This window comes from Scyliorhinus canicula, chromosome 7, assembly GCF_902713615.1.
Source record: "Scyliorhinus canicula chromosome 7, sScyCan1.1, whole genome shotgun sequence".
Taxonomy (NCBI): domain Eukaryota; kingdom Metazoa; phylum Chordata; class Chondrichthyes; order Carcharhiniformes; family Scyliorhinidae; genus Scyliorhinus; species Scyliorhinus canicula.
In genome coordinates, this window is record NC_052152.1 from 87156469 (window position 1) to 87176839 (window position 20371).

General features: G+C 47.6%; 1 protein-coding gene across 1 annotated transcript in view; it reads left to right on the top strand.

Moving 5' to 3' along the window:
- ltn1 (listerin E3 ubiquitin protein ligase 1) overlaps positions 1-20371 on the top strand; it is a 224374-nt gene that overhangs the window by 171542 nt on the left and 32461 nt on the right. The window contains 1 exon segment of the mRNA XM_038802375.1: positions 20020-20257. Within this exon segment, the coding sequence (XP_038658303.1) occupies positions 20020-20257 (238 nt within the window).

Below are 20371 nucleotides of genomic sequence, written 5' to 3' on the forward strand. Positions count from 1 at the left end.
AAAAAACTGACAAGAAGGATATCAAGGCCATATGGAGAGAGTGCAGAGGAAATGTACTAGACTGGTATCGAGGATGAAAGATTAGTTGTGTGGAGAAACCACAGGTATTCCTCTTAGAGCAAAGAACATTAAGGGGAGACTTAATAGGGGTATTTAAAATCATGAAGGATTATGATTTGGTAAGTGAAGGGAAATCTTTCAGTGCAGAGGAGTTTGCAACGAGAGGACACAGATTTAAGGCCAATGAACTAAACCATCCCGGAGAATAGCAGGAGAGCCCCTAAACGGGATTCGCGCTGGGCGCCGAACGGAGGGCAATGTTTAATTGAGGCTAAAAACTCACTTAAATATGCTCGGCCCGTTCAAAACCGGAGTCGCCCTGCTTCAGACATTCACCTCCCCCGCAGGCATAGTGTGAGGCTGGCAGGAATCACTACTGGTTTCCACGCCAGGGGGCTCAGAGGCCATTGGAGCCCCCAGGTGGTCGGGCATCAGACACCCTGGCAGTGCCAAGGTTCCAGGGACAGGGCCTGAGAGGGATCACTGCCATGAAAGGGGGGGGGGGGCAGAATTAGGGGGGTTGGCCTGAAAGGGGCACATTGAGAGGGTGCATGGAGTGGCTGGTCTTAAAGGGGGGCCCTTGACGACCCCATAGCAAGGTATCACTCACTTGGGGTGAGGATAGATGGGGGTGGAACTGGGTCAGCCTCATGACTGCGTTGGGGGGGGGGGGGGGGAACGTCGATATTTCGAGATGGGGAAAATGCCCCTCAAGGGTCAATAGTTGGGGGTGTTGCCCATGTCTACGGGTGTCACGATATCCATGGGTGGGGTATGTAGGGAACATTCAACTGAACTTTGTGACGAGCACCTGTTGAAAATGGCATCCTCCAGTCCCCACGTTAGAAAAAATCCTACTTGTGGGAGAATCCAGTGGGAGTTTCCCCAAGTTTCCCAAAGTCTGGGTGGATTGTGATGGGATTTTCACTGGTGTGCCCGCCCAAAATGGTGACTGGTCATTTTTTGGGAGAATCATCCCCTGTTATAATCTGGAATGGACTGCCTGAAAGGGCAGTGGAAGGAGATTTAACCATTTCTAAAGCAGGAAAATTTGCAGTGCTATGTGGAAAGAGTAGGGTAGTGCAACTAATTGGATATTTCACTTTAAAAGAGCTGGCACTTGAACAACAGGTCAAGTGGCCTCTTTCTGAGCTGTATCATTGTATGAAATGGTCAGACTTTTAAAAAATCTGTGGCACGTCACAAAACTGTAATTTGATTCCAAATAAGAGAAAGATCCAGCATTTATACAGCATTTTTCAGAATCTCAGGACATCCCAAAGCATTTTACAGAATAGTACTTGGTCACCAGTATAATGTAGGGAAATGAGGCAACTAATTTAAGCATAGTAAAGCCACAAAATTTACAACGGCTGAAATTCTCCGGCCATTCGTTGGAGGTGGTATTCTCTGGTCCCGCCAGCAGAGCACCTCACCCACGGTCCTTCAATGGGAATTCCGGTTGACGGTGACAGGAGCAGAGAATCCCGCTGCCAGCGAACAGCACACTGCTTCCCGCTGCCGATAAACATATGGCTGGGAGGCAGGAAAATTCCACTGAAGATAAATGTCCTCTTATTCTGTTGACTCAGTTGATTGAGGATTAAATATTGGTCCGTGTGCTGGGAGTACACTCTTTGGATCGTTAAATAGGATTTTTTGCTGGAGAAGGAGTCTGTGTAAGGGGTCGGGGCTGAGGGCATTGGCAACAGCGCGGCTCCCAATGGCCCCAGGAAAATACACAGGGAGTCTGGCAGAAGCAGTGATGTTGAAAATCTGGAGCCAGTTTGCGGCAGCACTTTAGGCTGAGGGCGGGGTCAAGGGAAATGCCGATTCAGGGGAATCACCGATTTGAACCAGGGAAGTGGGATGGGAGTTTTCGGAGATGGGAGCATAAGGGAGTCAGGGCATTAAAGGATTTGTTTCTAGGGGGCCGGTTTACGGGATTGAAGGAACTGGGAGCGAAATATGGGTTGGGGCAGGGGGAAATGTTTAGGTACATGCAGGTCCGATATTTCAGTAAGAAGGAGATACAGAGCTTTCCGGGTGCTGGCCTCCACACTGTTGGAGGATGTGCTGACGACAGGGGAATGGAGAAAGGGGTGCTGCAAGTGATTCTGCGAGAAGAGAAGACACCGCTGGGAATTAAGACAAAGTGGGAGGAGTTCGGAGAGTGTAAAGAGGAGGGGTTGTGGTGCGAGATGCTCCGGAGGGTGAATGCCTCAACTTCGTGCGCAAGGTTGGGGCGAATCCAGCTGAAGGGGGTGTATAGGCGCACCTCACAAAGGCGAGGATGAACCGACTCTTTGAGGGGGTATAGGATGTTTGTGAACGGTGTGGGAGGAGAGGGAGGAGCAAACCGCGTTCATATGTTTTGGTCCTGTCCAAAGTTGGAGGGAGGTGTTCAGCATAATTTCGAAGGTGATACATGTGTGGTTTGAGCCGGGTCCTCTGGAGGCCATATTCGGGTATTGGATTGGCCGGGGTTGGAAATGGGTGCGGAGGCAGATGTTTTAGCCTTCGTCTCACTGATCTCCCGAAGGCGGATCCTGCTGGGGTGGAGGTCAGTTTCCCGGGGGGGGGGGGTCTGTTGGAGTTTTTAACACTCGAGAAGGTGGAGTTTGAGTTGAGGGGAAGGATGGAAGGGTTCTACAATTCATGGGCTTTGTTTATTATGCACTTGCAAGAATTGGATGACATTAAACATGGGGGGCGGGTCTTGGGGTGGGGGGTGGTGGCGACTATGTATGGGTGGATGGGTTTTCTTTGATGTTTAAAATGTTGAGGGTTGTTTGGGGTTTGGTGAGAAGAAGGAATTGTTGGCCAGGGGATTGATATTGCATTTGTTACCGTTGATTGATTGTTGGTGAATGTAAATTTGGATGAAAATGTGAAAAAGGAGAGAATAAAACTTTTTTAAAAGAATAGGATCTCTTGAGTCCACTTGTAAGGGAAGATGGGGCATCTGTTCACGGTTTTATCTGAAAGAGTGGGTAGTGTCTGGATATTTCCAAAAGAACTAAGTTATCTGCACAAATATTCGCCGTTCGCTGTGCACTCAAATAACATGTTTTCATTTTACAGTGATTTTCAAATAAGCAAGCTTTCCAACATAATGCTGCTGGCCATGACTTCAATTTTTGATGTAGCACATTTACTGCACATGTGCCAGGAAGTGCATTTAGTCAGTCATTACTAAAATGCCTTTGATCTCACTACAGTGTCTGGAGTCATGGCTAGGTCACCTTATTTGAATAGCATCTTGAGAGAGGGGGTATTATGCCACAGGCAAGATGCTGCTTAGACCAACTCCACAATTTTAGTTTGCTGCCCAATCAACCTTGATGTTGGTGTTCTGATGAGAGGCCCAAATGTAGACCCTGAGGTGGATACCAGATCTGCCACTCCATCCTTTCTGACATTTTTGGGATGGATAAAATTTACTCGCCCAGGTTCCTGTGCAAGATGTCTGAAGATAGGATTATGAGCTAGATTCAGCATTCCTGTGCCCTGTGAAATCACATCTCTGCCAGGTCTTTTGGAGTTTGACTTTCACCTTCAGAGCTTCATTACAGCCAAATAATTTTGGTCTCTGCGGTTAGGAAATGACTTGATATGTCACATCATCCTAAAGCTAATCATCCGAGTTCCTGGATTTGGTAAGCCATCACTTGTTACATATTCAATATTTGTGAAACTGAATAACTGAAGATTAATACATAAATTACATTGAAGGCATTCAACTCATACATAAAAATAAGTTTTTGATCTAAAAACTACATGTCTAGAATGTAAGCCTCCCTTATTGCATGCTTTCTTATGGGAAAGTTATTTTTGTTTGACATGTTCCCATTTAGCACGCCATTTTACAGGAACACATTAGGTGTGCCAAGTAAGGGATGGCTATACTTCTGTCCCATAACTGTGAGCGGGTATCGTATAGCACTAGCAGAAAGCAGCAAACAGGTTCATTTATTGGGCAATGCCAAATTGAAATGAAGGAGCATCAAGAAATAGGAACTTTCTTGGACCTTTGCATGTTTTTCATGGTTGTCACCTGTCATTTCAGAGAGTTTGATTGAGATTTTTTGAAGGGGTAACCAAGAAGGTAGATGAGGGCAGTGTAGTCGATGATGTCTACATGGTCTTTAGCAAGGCCTTTAACAAGGTACCGCATGGTTAGGTCGGTGCAAAAGGTTAAATCTCATGGAATCCAGAGTGAGGTAGCCAATTGGATACAAAATTGGCTTGGCGACTGAAGCCAAAGGGTGGTTGTGGAGGATTGTTTTTCAAACTGGAGGCCTGTGACCAGCGGCGTGCCGCAGGGATCGGTGCTAGGTCCACTGTTATTTGTTATATATTAATGATTTGGATGAGAATGTAGGAGGCATGGTTAGTTTGCAGATGACACCAAGATTGGTGGTATAGTGGATAGTGAAGAAGGTTATATAAAATTGTAACGGGATCTTGACCAATTGGGCCAGTAGGCCAATGAATGGCAGATGGAGTTTAATTTGGATAAATGTAAGGTGATGCATTTTGGTAGATCAAATTGGGGCAGGACCTACTCAGTTAATGGTAGGGAGTTGGAGAGAGTTACTGAACAAAGATCTAGGGATACAAATTCATAGCTTCTTGAAGGTGGAGTCGCAGGTGGACAGGGTGGTGAAGAAGGCATTCAGCATGCTAGGTTTTACTGGTCAGAATATTGAATATAAGAGTTGGGTCGTCTTGTTGAAGTTGTACAAGACATTGGTAAGACCACACATACTGTGTTCAGTTCTGGTCACCCTATTATAGGAAGGATATTGTTAAACTAGAAAGGGTGCAGAAGAGATTTACGAGGATGCTACCAGGACATGATGGTCTGAGTTATAAGGCGAGGCTGGATCGGCTGGGAGTTTTCCCCTGGAGCGTAGAAGGCTTCGGGGTGATCTTATAGAGGTCGATAAAATAATGAGGAGCATAGATCAGGTAGATAGTCAACATCTTTTCCCAAAGGTAGAGGAGTCTAGAACTAGAGGGCATAGGTTTAAGGTGAGAGGGGAGAAATACAAAAGAGACCAGAGGGGGATGTTTTTCACAGAGGGCAGTGAGCATCTGGAACAAGCTGGCAGAGGCAGTGATAGAGGCGGGTGCAATTTTTTCCTTTAAACAACAGTTAGACAGTTACATGGGCAGGGTGCTAATAGAGGGATATGGGCCAAATGTGGGAAGTGGGACTAGTTTAGTGATAGAAACTGGGCGGCCTGGACAAGCTGGGCTGGAGGGCCTGTTTCCATGCTGGAAACATCTATGACAGATATGACATCTAGTTCTGTATATGTGGAATTCACTTCCAGGGATAGTGGTTGAGGCAGAAATTTCATCAACTTTCAAAATTAAGTGGATGAAGAAAAAGATTGAATGTGATCAGAACTATTCGCTCACTGGCCTGTTTCCATGTTATAATTTTTATGTATTTTAATTTATCCTGGGCAGGGTATTTTCAAGTGTAAAAATTGGAAAATTTAATTGATTGCAAAAGGCCTGCTGACAAACTTCCAATTATTCTTATAATTGAAAATATACTATTTAAAAAAAAAAAGAACAAATAACATCGAGCTACTTTGTACTTAATCTGATATGAAATACAGGAGGCTGGAATATCAAACGGTGTGTTTGCTTTCCCCTGAAGGTGGTTAATTTTCAACGCCTGGGTTTAGTGGGCTTAATTTAAAAAATAAAGTTGGACAGATTACTTTGAAGAAGTAATTGAAGTTTATAATCTTGTATAGCCAAAGGTTATAATTACTGTGATCCCCATGTCCCAACAGGTTTCTCCCAATTTTAATGTTTTCAATTTTGGAAACTAACAATGCTGCACGAGCCTTAGCTGAAGTCCTACCTCTGTAGGCTAGAGTGCATAATTCACCTCACTTGTACTGGCTACACACACTATTCTTTTCTCTAAAATATTGTCTGTATCAGCAAGCACAGATGTGTTGAAAGCCAAAGCATCCTGTTTTATTCTATTTTCTATTGGTACCCCATCAGAGGTAATTAAGCAAGTAGAATCATGAGTTTGCGAGTTTTTTATTCATTCATGGGCAAGAGGTGTTACAATGCCAGTGTTTAGAGCCTATCCCTAATTGACCTTTTGAGAAGGTGATGATGAGTTGCTGCCTTAACCCCTGCAGGTTGTGTGGTATAGGTATTCCCACAGTGCTGTTGGGACGGGTGTTCCAGGATTCTGACTCTCTGATGATGATGAAATGGCAATATATTTCTAAACACCTCTGCCAGTTCTATCAGAAAGTATCACACAGGAACCAGTCACTGACTGTTGTCAGGTAGAACACTATACCTGGCCAACCCACCGGTTACCAGTTAAACAGTTGAACCGACTCCCACCAAAACCTGGTTCCGAAGTTTCACTTGGTGTCGAGGAGGCTGGCTTCTCCTTTCCAAAGTACCCCAGTGATTAGCACTGTTGCTTCACAGCACCAGGGATCCAAGTTTGATTCCTGGTTTGGGTCACTGTCTGTGTGGAGTCTGCACTTTCTCCCCATGTCTGCGTGGGTTTCCTCCAGGTGTTCCGGTTTCCTCCCACAAGTCCTGAAAGAAGTGCTTGTTACGTGAATTGGACATTCAGAATTGTTCCTCTGTGTACCCGAAAAGGCGCCGGAATGTGGTGACTGGGGGATTTTCACAGTAACTGCATTGCAATGTTAATGTAAGCCTACTTGTGACACTAATAATGATTATTATTATTACAATACCTGGGAACTCCGTACCCTTGCAAGCAGGCTGTTTATCTATGAGTCTTCTGCTTAAGTCCACGGACCAAAATAATAAAATTAAAAGAAATAGGAAAAAGGAAATAAATAGGAAGGGCTCACACCGCTCACTTTCAGACATCTCTCTCTCTATCTCACACACGCATGCTCACTTCCAGACACACACACACATACACACAAACATGTCTCCCTCCCTTACACACACACTTACTCCCTCTCATACACACTTACCCCTCTCTCACACACACACTCACCCCCTCCACTCACACGTATGCAGTCACCCCCTCTCACACACACACACACACTCATCCCCTCTCTCACACACACTCTCGCCCCCTCTCTCACGCATATGCACATACTCTCACCCTTCTCTCACAAATACTCATCTCTCTTGCTTGTTCTGTGGCCTGCTGGAGCACTGCCCCACCTTCTCTTCCCTCCCTCAACCCTCCTCTGAGGACTGAGCTGGTTAGCTCTCCGCTCCTGGATGGACCCCTGCTCCGAGGCCTGCGCTGAATGGTCCTCTTGCTCCGATGCTTGCTCTGGACGAACCCCCCACTCCAAGGCCCGCGCTGGATGGTCACCCTGCTCCGATGCCTGCGCTGGATGGTCACCCTGCTCCGAAGCCCATGCTGGATGGTACCCCCCCTCTCCCAAGGCCTGGCTGGATAGATCCCCACCGCTCCAAGGCCTGCATTGGACCCCCCCCCCCCCCCCCCCCCCCCCCCCCCCCCCCCCCTGCTCTGAGATACTGTGCTGGATGGGTCCTCTCCCCACTGCTCCGCGGCCCACCCTGGACAGCCACTGGAGGCCCACTGGATCACGCTCTGCGGTGGGGCCCGCCATTCCAAGGCACCTGCTGGTACGTGACCCCTGCTCCAAGGCCCCCGCTAGACGATCACACCCTGCTCTGAGGAGGCCCCGCTGGACAGTCCATCCCACTTCGGGACCTCTGGACAAACTTCCCTGCCCAGAAAGCTACGCTGGATGGTCTCCCACTCCAAAGCTCCCTATGGACAAGCAGCTCTGCAACATTTTTCACATTTTTACAATGTGCCTGTGCTGCCACGGACCACCTGGGTGCCGCAGACCCCAGTTTTGAATTCCCTAAACTAGAAAATGTGACGTACTGAAGGTTTTCGTGGGCTAAAAAGTGGACAAATCCCCAGGTCTGGATTAGCTGTATCCCAGGCTGCTTTGGGAGGCAAGGGAGGAAATTACAGGGGCGCTGACACAAATTTTTAATTCCTCTGCGGCCAGAGGGGAGGTGCCAGAGGATTGGAGGACAGCTAATCTGGTTCCACTTTCAAGAAGGGTGGTAGAGATAAACCAGCGAATTTCAGACCAGTGAGTCTCACATCAGTGGTAGGGAAACTATTGGAGAAAATTCTGAAGGAGAGAATCTCCACTTTGAGAGACAAGATTTGATCAGGGACAGTCAGCAAGGCTTTGTCAGATGGAGATCGTGCTGAACAAATTTGATTGAATTTTTTGAGGAGGTGATTGGGTGTGCAGATGAGGAAGTGATGCTGTTTACAGGAATTTCAGCAAAGCCTTTGATAAGGTCCTACATGGGAGTCTGATAAAGAAGGTAAAAGAACATAGGATCCAGGATAACTTGGCAGGTTGGATCAAAAACTGGCTTAGTGGTTGGAGACGGAGGCAGGTGGCAGATGGCAGAAGGCCGTTTGTGTGACAAGAGGCCGCTGTCCACTGGCATACCACAGGGTTCAGTGCTCGATCACTTATTGCTTGTAATATATATAAATAATATAGATGAGAATGGGGGGGGGGTGTAATAAGTAAGTTTCTGGATGACACAAAGACCGGCAAGGTGGTTAATAGTGAGGAATAAAGTCTTAGGTTACACAAAGATATGGACTGGTTGGTCATATGGGCAGATCAACAGTGGATGGAATTTAACTCTGGAAAGTATGAGGTGATGCACTTTGGAAGGGGTAACGGGGCAAGGGAGTACTTAATGAATGCTTGAGTGTGGGATATCTCAGTCAAATCACCAGTTAGTCACTAGGAAGTATTCCTAGTGGCATGGGAAAACCTTCCTCCTTTTACTTCTTGTTCTTATTTTTTTTTCAGTTGGTGGGAAACCATTGCAGCACGGTAGCATTGCGGTTAGCACAATTGCTTCACAGCTCCAGGGTCCCAGGTTCAATTCCCGGCTTGGGTCACTGTCTGTGCGGAGTCTGCACGTTCTCCCCGTGCAGACCCCCGTGGGGTTCCTCCGAGTGCTCCGGTTTCCTCCCACAGTCCAAAGATGTACAGGTTAGGTGGATTGGCCATGCTAGATTGCCCTTAGTGTCCAAGATTGCCCTTAGTGTTGGGTGGGGTTGCTGGGTTATGGGGATGGGGTGGAGGTGTGGGCTTGGGTAGGGTGCTCTTTCCAAGAGCCGATGCAGACCCGATGGGCCGAATAGCCTCCTTCTGCACTGTAAATTCTATGATTGGCTTCAGAACTAGCTGCCAATCAAAGTCACCAGGGTCTGCCTGTGTGACCAAGCTGTAAGTGTTCCACAAATCTGACAACTTCTAAACTCAATGTTTTGGAATGCTATTTGAAATGGGCCAGTGAAATCCTCCCTGACACCGCACAAGATGTTTTGGGTTGTAAATAATAGTCCCCCCAGCCAATTAAGCAATTTACACTTTTGAAACAATAACTTTATGCGAGAATAAATGTCCTTCCCACACACCTCTATCAAATCTCCTCTTAGCCTTCTCCTTTCCAAGGACAACAGGCCTAACTTCTCCAATCTATCTTAATAACTGAGGTTTCTCACCCCTGAAACTATTTTTGTAAACCTCTCCTGCACTCTCTCCAATGAGTTCTGTTACGATTCTAGTTGCGATTACAACTGGACGGGAAGATCATAGAATGGAACTCTGGCTGAAAAACCGTTGGCTGAATTCTCCGTTCCTGAGACGAAGGGCGGAATTCTCCGCTCCCGGGAAAAATCGGGAGGGCTGTCGTGAACTCGGCCGAGTTTCACGACGGCCTCAGAGGCCGCTCCTCGCCCCCTATTCTCCCCTCCCGGCGGGGCTAGGAACGGCACTCCGTAACTCTCGGCTGCCGGGCGGCGCGCCGAGGGTGACACGAAGGCGGCGCCTATATGACGTTAGCCGTGCATGCGCAGGTTGGCCGGCTCCAACCCGCGCATGCGCGGCTGACGTCACGACGGCTGACAGCTCGAACCCACGCATGCGAGGTGGCCGTCTTTCCCCCTCAGCCGCCCGGCAAGACGTGGCGGCTTGATCTTGCGGGGCAGCGGAGGGGAAATAGTGCGTCCGATTGAGACGCCGGCCCGATGATCGGGGGCACCGATCGCGGGCCTGACCCTCCCGAGCACAGTGGTGGTGCTCATTCCCCACCAGGCCCCCTACAAGCCCCAAAACAGGCATCTCACGGCGATTTCACGACGGCAGCGACCAGGTGTGGTCGCCGCCGTCGTGAAACGGGCACGAACGGCAGGCGGCTCGGCCTATCCGGGTCGGAGAATCGCCGGTCGCCGTGAAAAACGGCGAGCAGCGATTCTTCTGAGCGGGGGGTGGGAGAATCGCGGGGGGGCGCCAGGGGGTCGTGAAATTAGTCGGGGGCCCCTCCCGCGATTCTCCCACCCAGCGTGGGAAGCGGAGAATCACGCCCTAAGTGTTGACACTGGGGCAGGATCCGTGGACGTCCACAACAGCAAAACTGGTGGCCGCACCTTGACCGATTCAGCGACTGTTAAGGGGCTAGCACCAGCGCCACGTGGAACACAATCGATTCCAATGAGAAACGGTGCCGAATTCGTGATTGACACTCAGGAGGCTGACAAGCTGCAACCGAATATAAACACTTCGCTCCCCACCCCAGCCAACAGGATGGCACTGGTTGCGCTGGAGTTCACCCATACCACTGATAGGTTGGCTGGGGCCAGAGGGTACCTAGGGGAGGTGGCCTGGGGGGACACCCACACGACCAACGGCCCTAAGTTCACAGTGAGCAGCCAGCAGCATGCGCAGCTGCATGGCTGCTTTGCAGACTGCAGCAATGGTGTTCTATGCCCATCCACCCCGACCCCACAGCCCATTTCCTGGATACCCCCCGTTACTCGCCCTGGCAGAAGCCCCCCTGGCCAGCGGCACAACTGTCAGCAAACTGTGTCGATGTTGGACACTTTCCATATCCCTCTCTCCCTCATCAGCCTGTTTCACGATTTTTAAAGCCAGAAGTGAACCGCGCCGTCAGGAATTCAGCCTATTGGAGGCAGAGATCACGGAGGCCTCGGAGAATACCGGGCCAGGCCCGCTAATGATATGTCAACGGCGTTTACTGTACATGCATTCTGGAACGCATTGACGCTGCTGTTGAGGCGCCGGAGAATTGCAATTTGGCGTGAAACCGGCGCTGGTAACGATTCCGGCGTCTGAACCGTTTCTCCGCCCAATCACATTTCCCAATTTCAGTGTCGGCCAATGGACAATCTTGCCCCGGAACTTTTACTTTTTCTTTTATAAAACGTAGAGGAACAGAGTCACAAGATCACTAATTAATCAGTGTTAATCTTAAAATCTCTGTGATGTGGAGATGCCGGTGTTGGACTGGGGTAAGCACAGTAAGCAGTCTTACAACACCAGGTTAAAGTCCTGAGGAAGATTCACCTGAGGAAAGAGCTGTGCTCTGAACGCTAGTGATTCAAAACAAACCTGTTGGACTTTAACCTGGTGTTGTAAGACTGCTTATTGTGCTTACCCCAGTCCAACACCGGCATCTCCACATCACAGAGATTTTAAGATTAACACTGATTACAAAGTACATCTTAAGCTACAACGATCACATTAATGCACAATATTCCTTTTAAGCACACAGGATGACTGTGGTAAGACAGCTCCTCTCTGAACACAAGTGAATGTCTCTGGATTTCTCCTCAAAATCCCACCAGATGTTCTTACATCATGAGCCACCTTCTCTCACTGAACTCCGGCTTCCACACGAGTGATTTCAAATTCCACTTTCAAAAGTCACACTTTCAACTTGTCTTTCAAATTATGCTTTCCCTCCCCTGGTTCCATCAAGGTTTTGCTTTAGGGGTTTACACCTCTCCCTGCAGGCTTCCGGTGTCTTAAAGGCTTTTACACGAACTCCAATAATTTCTCACAAACCTTAGCATTAATGTAGATATCTTTCTGACCTCTCACTGATGCCGTTTCAACTCTCTGACTTTACTGAACAGTAGCCTGTCCGGACTCCCAGTTTCCTCAGTTTTGATAGCTCCAGACTTTTTATTTCTCTAGTTTCCTTAACTAGCTTGACTTTAGGTTCCCAGGATCTGATTCCTTAACCATTACTCCATAGTGTGGCTTTTCTTCCAGCAAGGCTGAGAGAGATGTTCCCTCTTTATCCTTCCAAAACCAACTTACTCCAGCAGAGCTAAGAGCCTTCTCTCTCACTGCCTATCTCCAACTGCAATCAAATTACCTAAATCTAAAACTTTCTCTCCCTTACAGGGCTCAATTGCTAAGCAACCACTGCCGATTGATTGACTCTTCACACCATAACCTTCTCTAAGCATTAACAAATCACATTTTGGAATTGAAAGCAACCTCCACACATAGAAACCCGTATGTCCAGCATGAATATAACTCCAGGTTTTACCTTTCCAGGTACAGAAACATTAAATTTCTAATGTTTACCAATACAAATATAAATCCCTGAAAACTGTCTTTGTTTTCCTAACAGTTCACAACCTTCCTCAGGTATGATTCTCAGAACCGTGCACAATACTCCACCTGAGGTCCTGTAAGTTTAGCATAACCTCTTGCTGTTGTGCTCTGTGCCCCTATTACTAATGCCTCGGATATTGTGTGCTTTTTTCCTAAACTCTCACCTGTCCAGCCACCTTTAATAACTTGCGCACGTACACACCCAGCTCCCTCTGCTCCTTTACACACCTTTTCGTGTTGTACCCTTTATTTTATAGTGTCTCCATTTTCTTCCTATCACAATAAATCACCTCACACTTCTCTTCCATTAAACTTCATCTGCCACATATCTGTCTGCTCCTCCAACTTATCTGTGTCCTTGTGAAGTTCTACACTGTCCTTGCAGTTTACAATACTTCCAGGTTTTGTGTTATCTGCAAATTTAAAAACTGACCCCTGCACACACAAATATGGATCATTCATATATATCAGGAAAGCAAAGGCTCGGAATACTGCTCCGTGGAGAACATCACTGCACACCTTGCTCCAGCCTGAAAAATATCCATTAACCATTACTCGTTGTTTCCTATTCATCAGACAATTTTGTAACCATGTTGTTATTGTCCCTTTTATTCCATGAGCTATAACTTTTCTCAAGTCTATTATGCAGCACCATATCAATTGCCTTTTGGAAGTCCACGTTGACCACATCAATAGCATTACCCTTGTCAATTCTCTCTGTTATCTCTTCACAAAAACTCCCAAGTTAGATTAATACAATTTTCCCTTCAATCAACCCACATTTTTCCATGTGACTATTAATTCTATCCTGAATCAGTGGGTCAGGATGGAGGAGCAGTGGGTCAGGATGGAGGAGAGTTTGTGCAGGGGGTCGGGATTGAAAGCACTAGCGACAGCGCCGCTCCCGATAGCCCTGGGGAAATACTCAGGAGGTCCCGTAATAATGGCTTCATTGAGAATTTGGAGGCAGTTTCGCCAACACTTCGGGCTGGGGGCAGAGTCAAGGGAAATGCCGATTCGGGGGAACCACAGATTTGAGCCAGGGAGGTGGGATAGTAATTTTTGGAAATGGGAGGAGAAGGGGATTAAGACACTAAAAGATTTGTTTCTTAGGGGTCGGTTTGCAGGTCTGAAGGAGCTGGAAGCAAAGTATGGGCTAGAGCAGGGGGAAATGTTCAGATACATACAGGTTCAAGATTTTGCCAGAAAGCAGATATAGAGCTTCCCGGTGGAGCCGGCCTCCACATTGCTGGGGGAGGTGCTGACGACAGGGTGACTAGTGTCAGCAGTTTACGGAGCTATTTTGGAAGAGGACAAGGCACCACAGGAAGGGATCAAAGCAAAGTCGGAGGAAGAGTTGGGAGAGGATATGAAGGAGAGGTTCTGGTGTGAGGTGCTCCGGAGAGTGAATGCCTCCACCTCGTGCGCGAGGTTGGGACTGATACAGCTGAAGGTGGTATACAGAGCACTCCTCACGAGGGAGAGGATGAGCTGATTCTTTGAAGGAGTAGAAGATGTGTGTGAGCGTTGCAGGGGGGGGGGGGGGGGGGGGATAATCACATTCATATGTTTTGGTTCTGTCCAAAGCTGGAGGATTACTGGAAGGAGGTTTTTAGGGTAATTTCTAAAGTGGTGCACGTGAAACTGGACCCGGGCCCCCGGGAGGCAATATTTGGGGTGTCGGACCAGCCAGGATTGGAAGCGGGTGCGGTATTGAAGCCTTTGCCTCGTTGATCGCCCGTTGGTGGATCCTGATGGGTTGGAGAGCAACCTCCCCACCCTGTGCCCTGGCGTGGCGGAGGGACCTGTTGGAATTCTTGACTCTTGAGAAGGTTAAGTTTGAACTGAGGGGAAGGATGAAAGGGTTCTACAATTCATGGGCATTATTCATTATGCACTTCCAAGAACTGGATAACATCGAACATTAGTTGGGGGGTGGGAGAGTTGTGGGGAGGTGGGCTGTGTGTGTTAATGGTGACTATGAGTGATTCCTGATTCCTTTTTGTCATTTGCTTGTCTGAACATGCAGACTAATGTTTGGGGTTTAGTGGAAGGATGGGATTGTTGTTATCGATGTGGAGATTGACATATTTGTTACTGATTATTGTTTATTGTTGGTGGGTATAAATTTGGGAGAAAATGTGAAAAAGGAGGAGAATAAAAAATATTTTTTAAAAAAAAATTCTATCCTGAATAATTGTTTCTACAAGCTTCTCCAGCAATGAAGCTAAACTGACTGGTCTATAATTGCTGGGCTAATCCTGACAGCCTTTTCTGAACAAGGATGTAATGTTTGCCATTCACCACTCTTCTGGGTACTTCCCCTGAGTCCAGAGAAGACTGAAAGATTATGGTCAGTGCCCCTGCAATTTCCACTCACTCACTTTAATATCCTTGGATGAATCTTATCCGGTCCCAGTGCCTTATCAATTTTAAGTACCGATGTTTATCCAATTCCACCACTTTATATCAATTTTAATCCTACTAGTGATAGAGTTTCCTCCTCTGTTACCATGGTCTGGGTAGCATCTTCTTCCTTGGTAAAAACAGATACACAGTATTCATCTAACACCCCTGCCTCCATGTCTAAATACGCTTTTTGTCTCTATTCGGCCCCACTCCTAGTGTTTTTGTGCCGATGGAAGACTTTGGAATTACCCTTTATGTTAACTGCCACTTTTTTCTCATAATCCCGCTTAACTTTTCTTTTGTTTTTCACCTCCACTCTAAGTCTTCTGTATTCAACTTGGTTCTCAATTGTATTTTCAACCTGACACCAGTCATGAGCACACCTTTTCTTCATTGTCTTAATTCCTATCTCCTTTCTCCTTATGCAATTCAACACAAGCTAAAGCCCATTACGCTATGCTTTTTATTTGAGAAGCCAAAGTGAAAGGCCAAGGCAGTTTTCAGAGAGAAGACAAGGGCATCCAAGAGGCTATTTGTGTTTTAAAGCTGGAGTCAGGTTAATCAGAAAGAGTCAAGCTAATACAAGTTCAGCTTTGACAAAGAGTCATCAGACTCGAAACGTTAGCTCTTTTCTCTCCCTACAGATGCTGCCAGACTTGCTGAGATTTTCCAGCATTTTCCCTTTCATTCAGATTCCAGCATCTGCAGTAATTTGCTTTTAACAAGTTTACTGAAAGTAACTTTCTAGTTTGTGACCCGTGCTTCAAGAGAGGAAGCAAGGTACATCTTTCTTGTTTCTTTACATAAAGCTATGTCTGAAAATGCATCCTACAACATTAAAATGTTTCTTGTTTGTTCTTCTATTTTATTTAAATAAAACCGCTTATTGGTAAAGATCCTGGGCGCAATTTAATGGCCACATTGCACTTGAGCGAGAGCGCAACAAGGCCGTAAAATCGTGGGAGAGGCCAGAATCAAGAACCGCGCTGGGCACCGATCCGTTTGTAATGGAACTGGCCCACTCCCATTGGTAAAACTAGGATCTCGCCTGAGCATATGAGAAACCAATAATCACCACTTAAGCCTAATCTCCATATATTTAATGGGAGCGACCCCCAATCTAACGGCCTCCCATGATCTAATAGCCTCCCCAGCAAGTGGTCACATAGGCCCAGATTAGTTCTCCTTTGTAAAAACGTGAAGCAATGGCCTGGGCTGGGCTCGGGGAGGGATGGGGGGGGGGGGGGGGGTGAAAGGGTGCCTCAGGGCCCATGGGTCTGCTATGCCAGCCCCTGGAGGGTGTGAACCCTGTTGCTCGTTCTGGGTGAGTGTGCTTAACACTCAATTTGGCTCTGTTTCTTGTTCTAAGCTCTGGAGTCGCCAGGTGCCATTAAGACACCGCCACAAGCTTCAAGGTGAAGTTCAAAGCAATAAAACCGTACACCAATTAGTAAGTCCAAACAACTAGAGTTTATTATAATACAATTATAATAACTACCCATGCACACGCTAAAAGGATTAAACTTACTCCTACCGCTAAATAACCAATACTTATCTCGAAGGAACTACTGGGTCAGGGAACAAGGCCTCTTGCTCTGCTCTGGTCTGCAGACTTCAGGTTGGTATCAATTAAAAAGGGAGTCAGGAGTGCCTATCTCTGGTAGCGGTCGTTGGGAGGCACTTACTTGTTGGTGGCTGCTGTCCGAAGGCTGGATCAGGAGCCAGGAGACTGAACCATGTGTGGGACCTTTCTTTTATAGGTCCCAGGGGGTCCGCGCCCCTTTGGGCGGACTCCCTTACCTGCTTGGAATCGATTGGGTCTCTTCCCAGTCGATTATGTTTGAACCCCCCAATCATAGGGCAGTTCCTCGGTCACTGGGGCGGTTCTTGGGACCTATTGTTTTGGGCTTCTCTGGCGCCACAGGGTCTGGCCTTCCATAGAATGTATCGATTTGTGCTTAACTTGTTTCCATTGTATCTGGGACTCGCCCGGTATCGCCTCATTAGTATGTTAACTGGTTTCTTTTCACAGTGCTGTCTGGTTTCTGCAACAGTCAAAACTGGTTTCTGCAGTCGTCCCAATATACAATCGCCTTGCAAGCTGCTTGCTTTCCAACATGTCCATTTTCCCTGCATTCCTTGCAATCTTCCATTTTGTGTTGGCAGTGGCCACCCCAGGTGGCTACAACCCTTTCCAGGAGCAACCCCAGCCCCTGCCCGACCAACCACTCACAACTCCAACTGACTGTGAAGGCCTCTGGCCGTACAGCAGAAAACTATTGCTAATAGGGAATTGGCAATCATAGTTAAGTGAGCATTTCACATATCCTGTGGATTTCCAAGTGTAGGTGTGCCACGTAGCATGTGGGCGATATTGCCCAGCATCCTAATTACACCGTGATGCCTGGACACTGTGCCTGAACACTGTGGGAGGCAACACCATGGATGCAGCGCCCACCTGAACACCCAGGGGCTAGGCCCCAGCACTGGGACATTTCCGCAACCAGAGTGGGTGTGTGCACCAGGGAGGGGACTTGCACAAGTCCAGGTAACGTTATGTGCAGGTGTCTGGGATACAGGCTCTGGGTTCCGGTGAGTAATGGGGGGACTGGAATTTCCCGGGTGGATGACACCGCAGGTTGTCAGTCTCACACCCTTTCCCAATTCTTTACAGATATTATACGGGATGGACAATATCTTGGACCCCGCAGAACTAGTGGTGCTGCTGGCAGGCCAGGTGACCAGATACAGGAGAAGCGGCGGCAACAGCATTGACAGAGTCTCGAGGCGGGGCGGCCCACGCACAGGGCCCCGCCCCGCACCCGGAGGACCCGGCTGCCCATCAGGCCAGGAAGGGACCCAGAGGAGGAGGCCCGCGACGGCCCAAAGTGTACTGACGTCGTTGGTCTTTCCAACAGATGACGGACAGCATGTGCCGCAGGAGACTCTGTCTCAACAAGGAAACATGGTACCTGTGCCATGACATTGCGGACTTGACACACTTGGAGGAGGAGACCTGCTCCCGGTGACCGTCCAGGTCACCGCAGCCCTGAACCTCTGCACCTCAGGATCATTCCAGGGCTCAAGCAGGGACTTGTGACTTGCCACTGTTGCGTCATCTCCGATGCCTTAACTGCTCTGGGAAAATGGACATGTGGTCAGTGGGAGGAATGGGTCCGTGTGTATGGCATTAGCAACTCTCATTTGCTGATCTACATCCCCAAAGCCGCCTTCAACTCATTAGAAAAACTGATCATGGCGGTTGTGTGGAGAGGGAAAATCCCTAGGATTCCCAAAAAGGTACTGCAGAGTATGAGAGCCATAGGCAGCACCACCCAAAGTGGCAAACCTATCGGAAATTCTCCAGATGGAGAAAATTTAATTCTCCATCTGGGGATCAGAAGAAGGCTTCCACAAAACAGGGGAGCCACTCACCCAGCTGTTCCAAGACCTGTTTGTAGCCACCAGCCAATAAGCCAGAGGAAGGGAGAGGGAAGCCACGGTGCAACAACAAACACAAGCTAAAGTGAGGGTGGGGGGGCTGAATAATTGGGTATGGAGCCCAACTATGCCCAGGAAATAACATAAAACATGAACAGGATATAAGAACTGTTGTAAATAAGTTCTTATTGTAAATAACGAAAGATAACTGATGTAAATAATGGAAGACAACCTACATATATATATATTATATATTTTTATTCTTGATGTGTGTTCACGCCTACCATTTGTTCTGTATGAAAAAATGTTCATTAAAAACATTTTTTTTAAAAACTCACGTTCAGCAGGTCATCTGGATGGGATCCTCATCTCAGCGCGTGTGGTCACCACTCGGTCCTTGGCTAATCCCTCCACCTTCAGGACCTGTTGCTCATAGTGCCGCCCGTCTGGGCCCTCTTCCACCGGTTATGGGCCGACTTTTCCTGTGGGGACACGGGGCATGGTTAGCTGCATGCGTGATTCATTGTGGAGGCGGGGGGGTGGGCGCATTGTGGGAGGGGGCTTGGGAGATGGAGGGGGGGGGGTGTCAGATGCATGTTCATCCGAGCGGCCTGGTGGAGCTCGTAGACCTTCTGATGGCACTGGATGCTGGCCCTCCTGGTCACGCTCCCTGAGCTGATAGCCACTGCCTCTTCCTCCCACCTGGCTGCCCTGTGGCTGACCCTCCTGGACCCCTGGGGGAACAGGGTTTCCCGTCTGGCCTCCACTGTGCCTAACAGTTGTTCCAGGTCGGCATCGCCAAAGTGTGGGGCTGGTCTCCATGGCAACATGGCTGTGAGCAGAATGGGATTGGCTGTGCAGGAACGGTTTCTGCTCTCCTTTGTTAGTAGGGGGCTGGCAAGCGCAGTCCCGGGTGAATCAGCCAGCGGACCATGATCTAGGGCATGAATCCCATGGGGCCTTGTTAAGTGGACCAATTAGCTTTTTATTGTGTGACAACAGCTTGCGGCAGTTCCTGCTCGCGACCACACTTTGAAACATTTTGGTTACATTGTTCCCTCATGCCTCAAAACGGTTAGTGTTTACATTGTTTATTCTGTTAAATGTGCAAACCATGGTGCATATAATCGACAGATGCCCTGACCTGTGCTTCAATGACGATCTCACTGCCCTACACCTGGCTGACGAAGAGCTGTCAACTGGCTGAAGAATTTCAAATTTGACATTGAGCTGTTCATCAGAGTATATGCCAGTAGTAATAGTATTCAGTCAAATAGCTGAAGAGAAAGCCAAATTGACATGGCGATGTGTGATGTATTCCAGTAGCCAGTGTTTGCAAATAAGTATTTTCTGTTACGATTCCTGCTTAGTCAATCATTCATCTTCAATAATGGACGGAAAAAAATGTGCATTTTTAATAACAGATGTAAGCTCCAGCCACAGCAGTGTTCGATGATCCTGAACCCGGAAAAGGATGCCTTGTCTGTTGCCTCTTTATGCATTAGATTGTTGTTTCAGATATTGCTGTGTTTCAGATATTGTAAGAGAAAATCAATTTACAAGGTCCGCTTCCTCAAAATACATTCATAATTTTTTTTTTTCTCTACAGCCGAATGCAAAGGAACCATTCTTCTTCCCTCCTCAATGTGTCTGTTAACAGCCTTAGGTGAAGTTTCTGCACTTATTCCATTGAAGCAGCTGATGAATCACAGTCTACCACCTAAATTCATTGCTGGTCAGAAAACGAATTTACCTGATAAACTTCAGTCAGTTCTGAACACATTGACTCCACTGCTGCTCTGCAAGGCAAGGCCTGTGCAAATTACGACCTACCATATATTGCACAAGTAAGAAAACAAACTGACTAAGCAAGACTAAATATGGAAATTATAGGGTAGATTTTCATCTTTAACTTCTGTAATATGATGGGGCAGGTTGCATAACCTGTAAAGAACCTACCT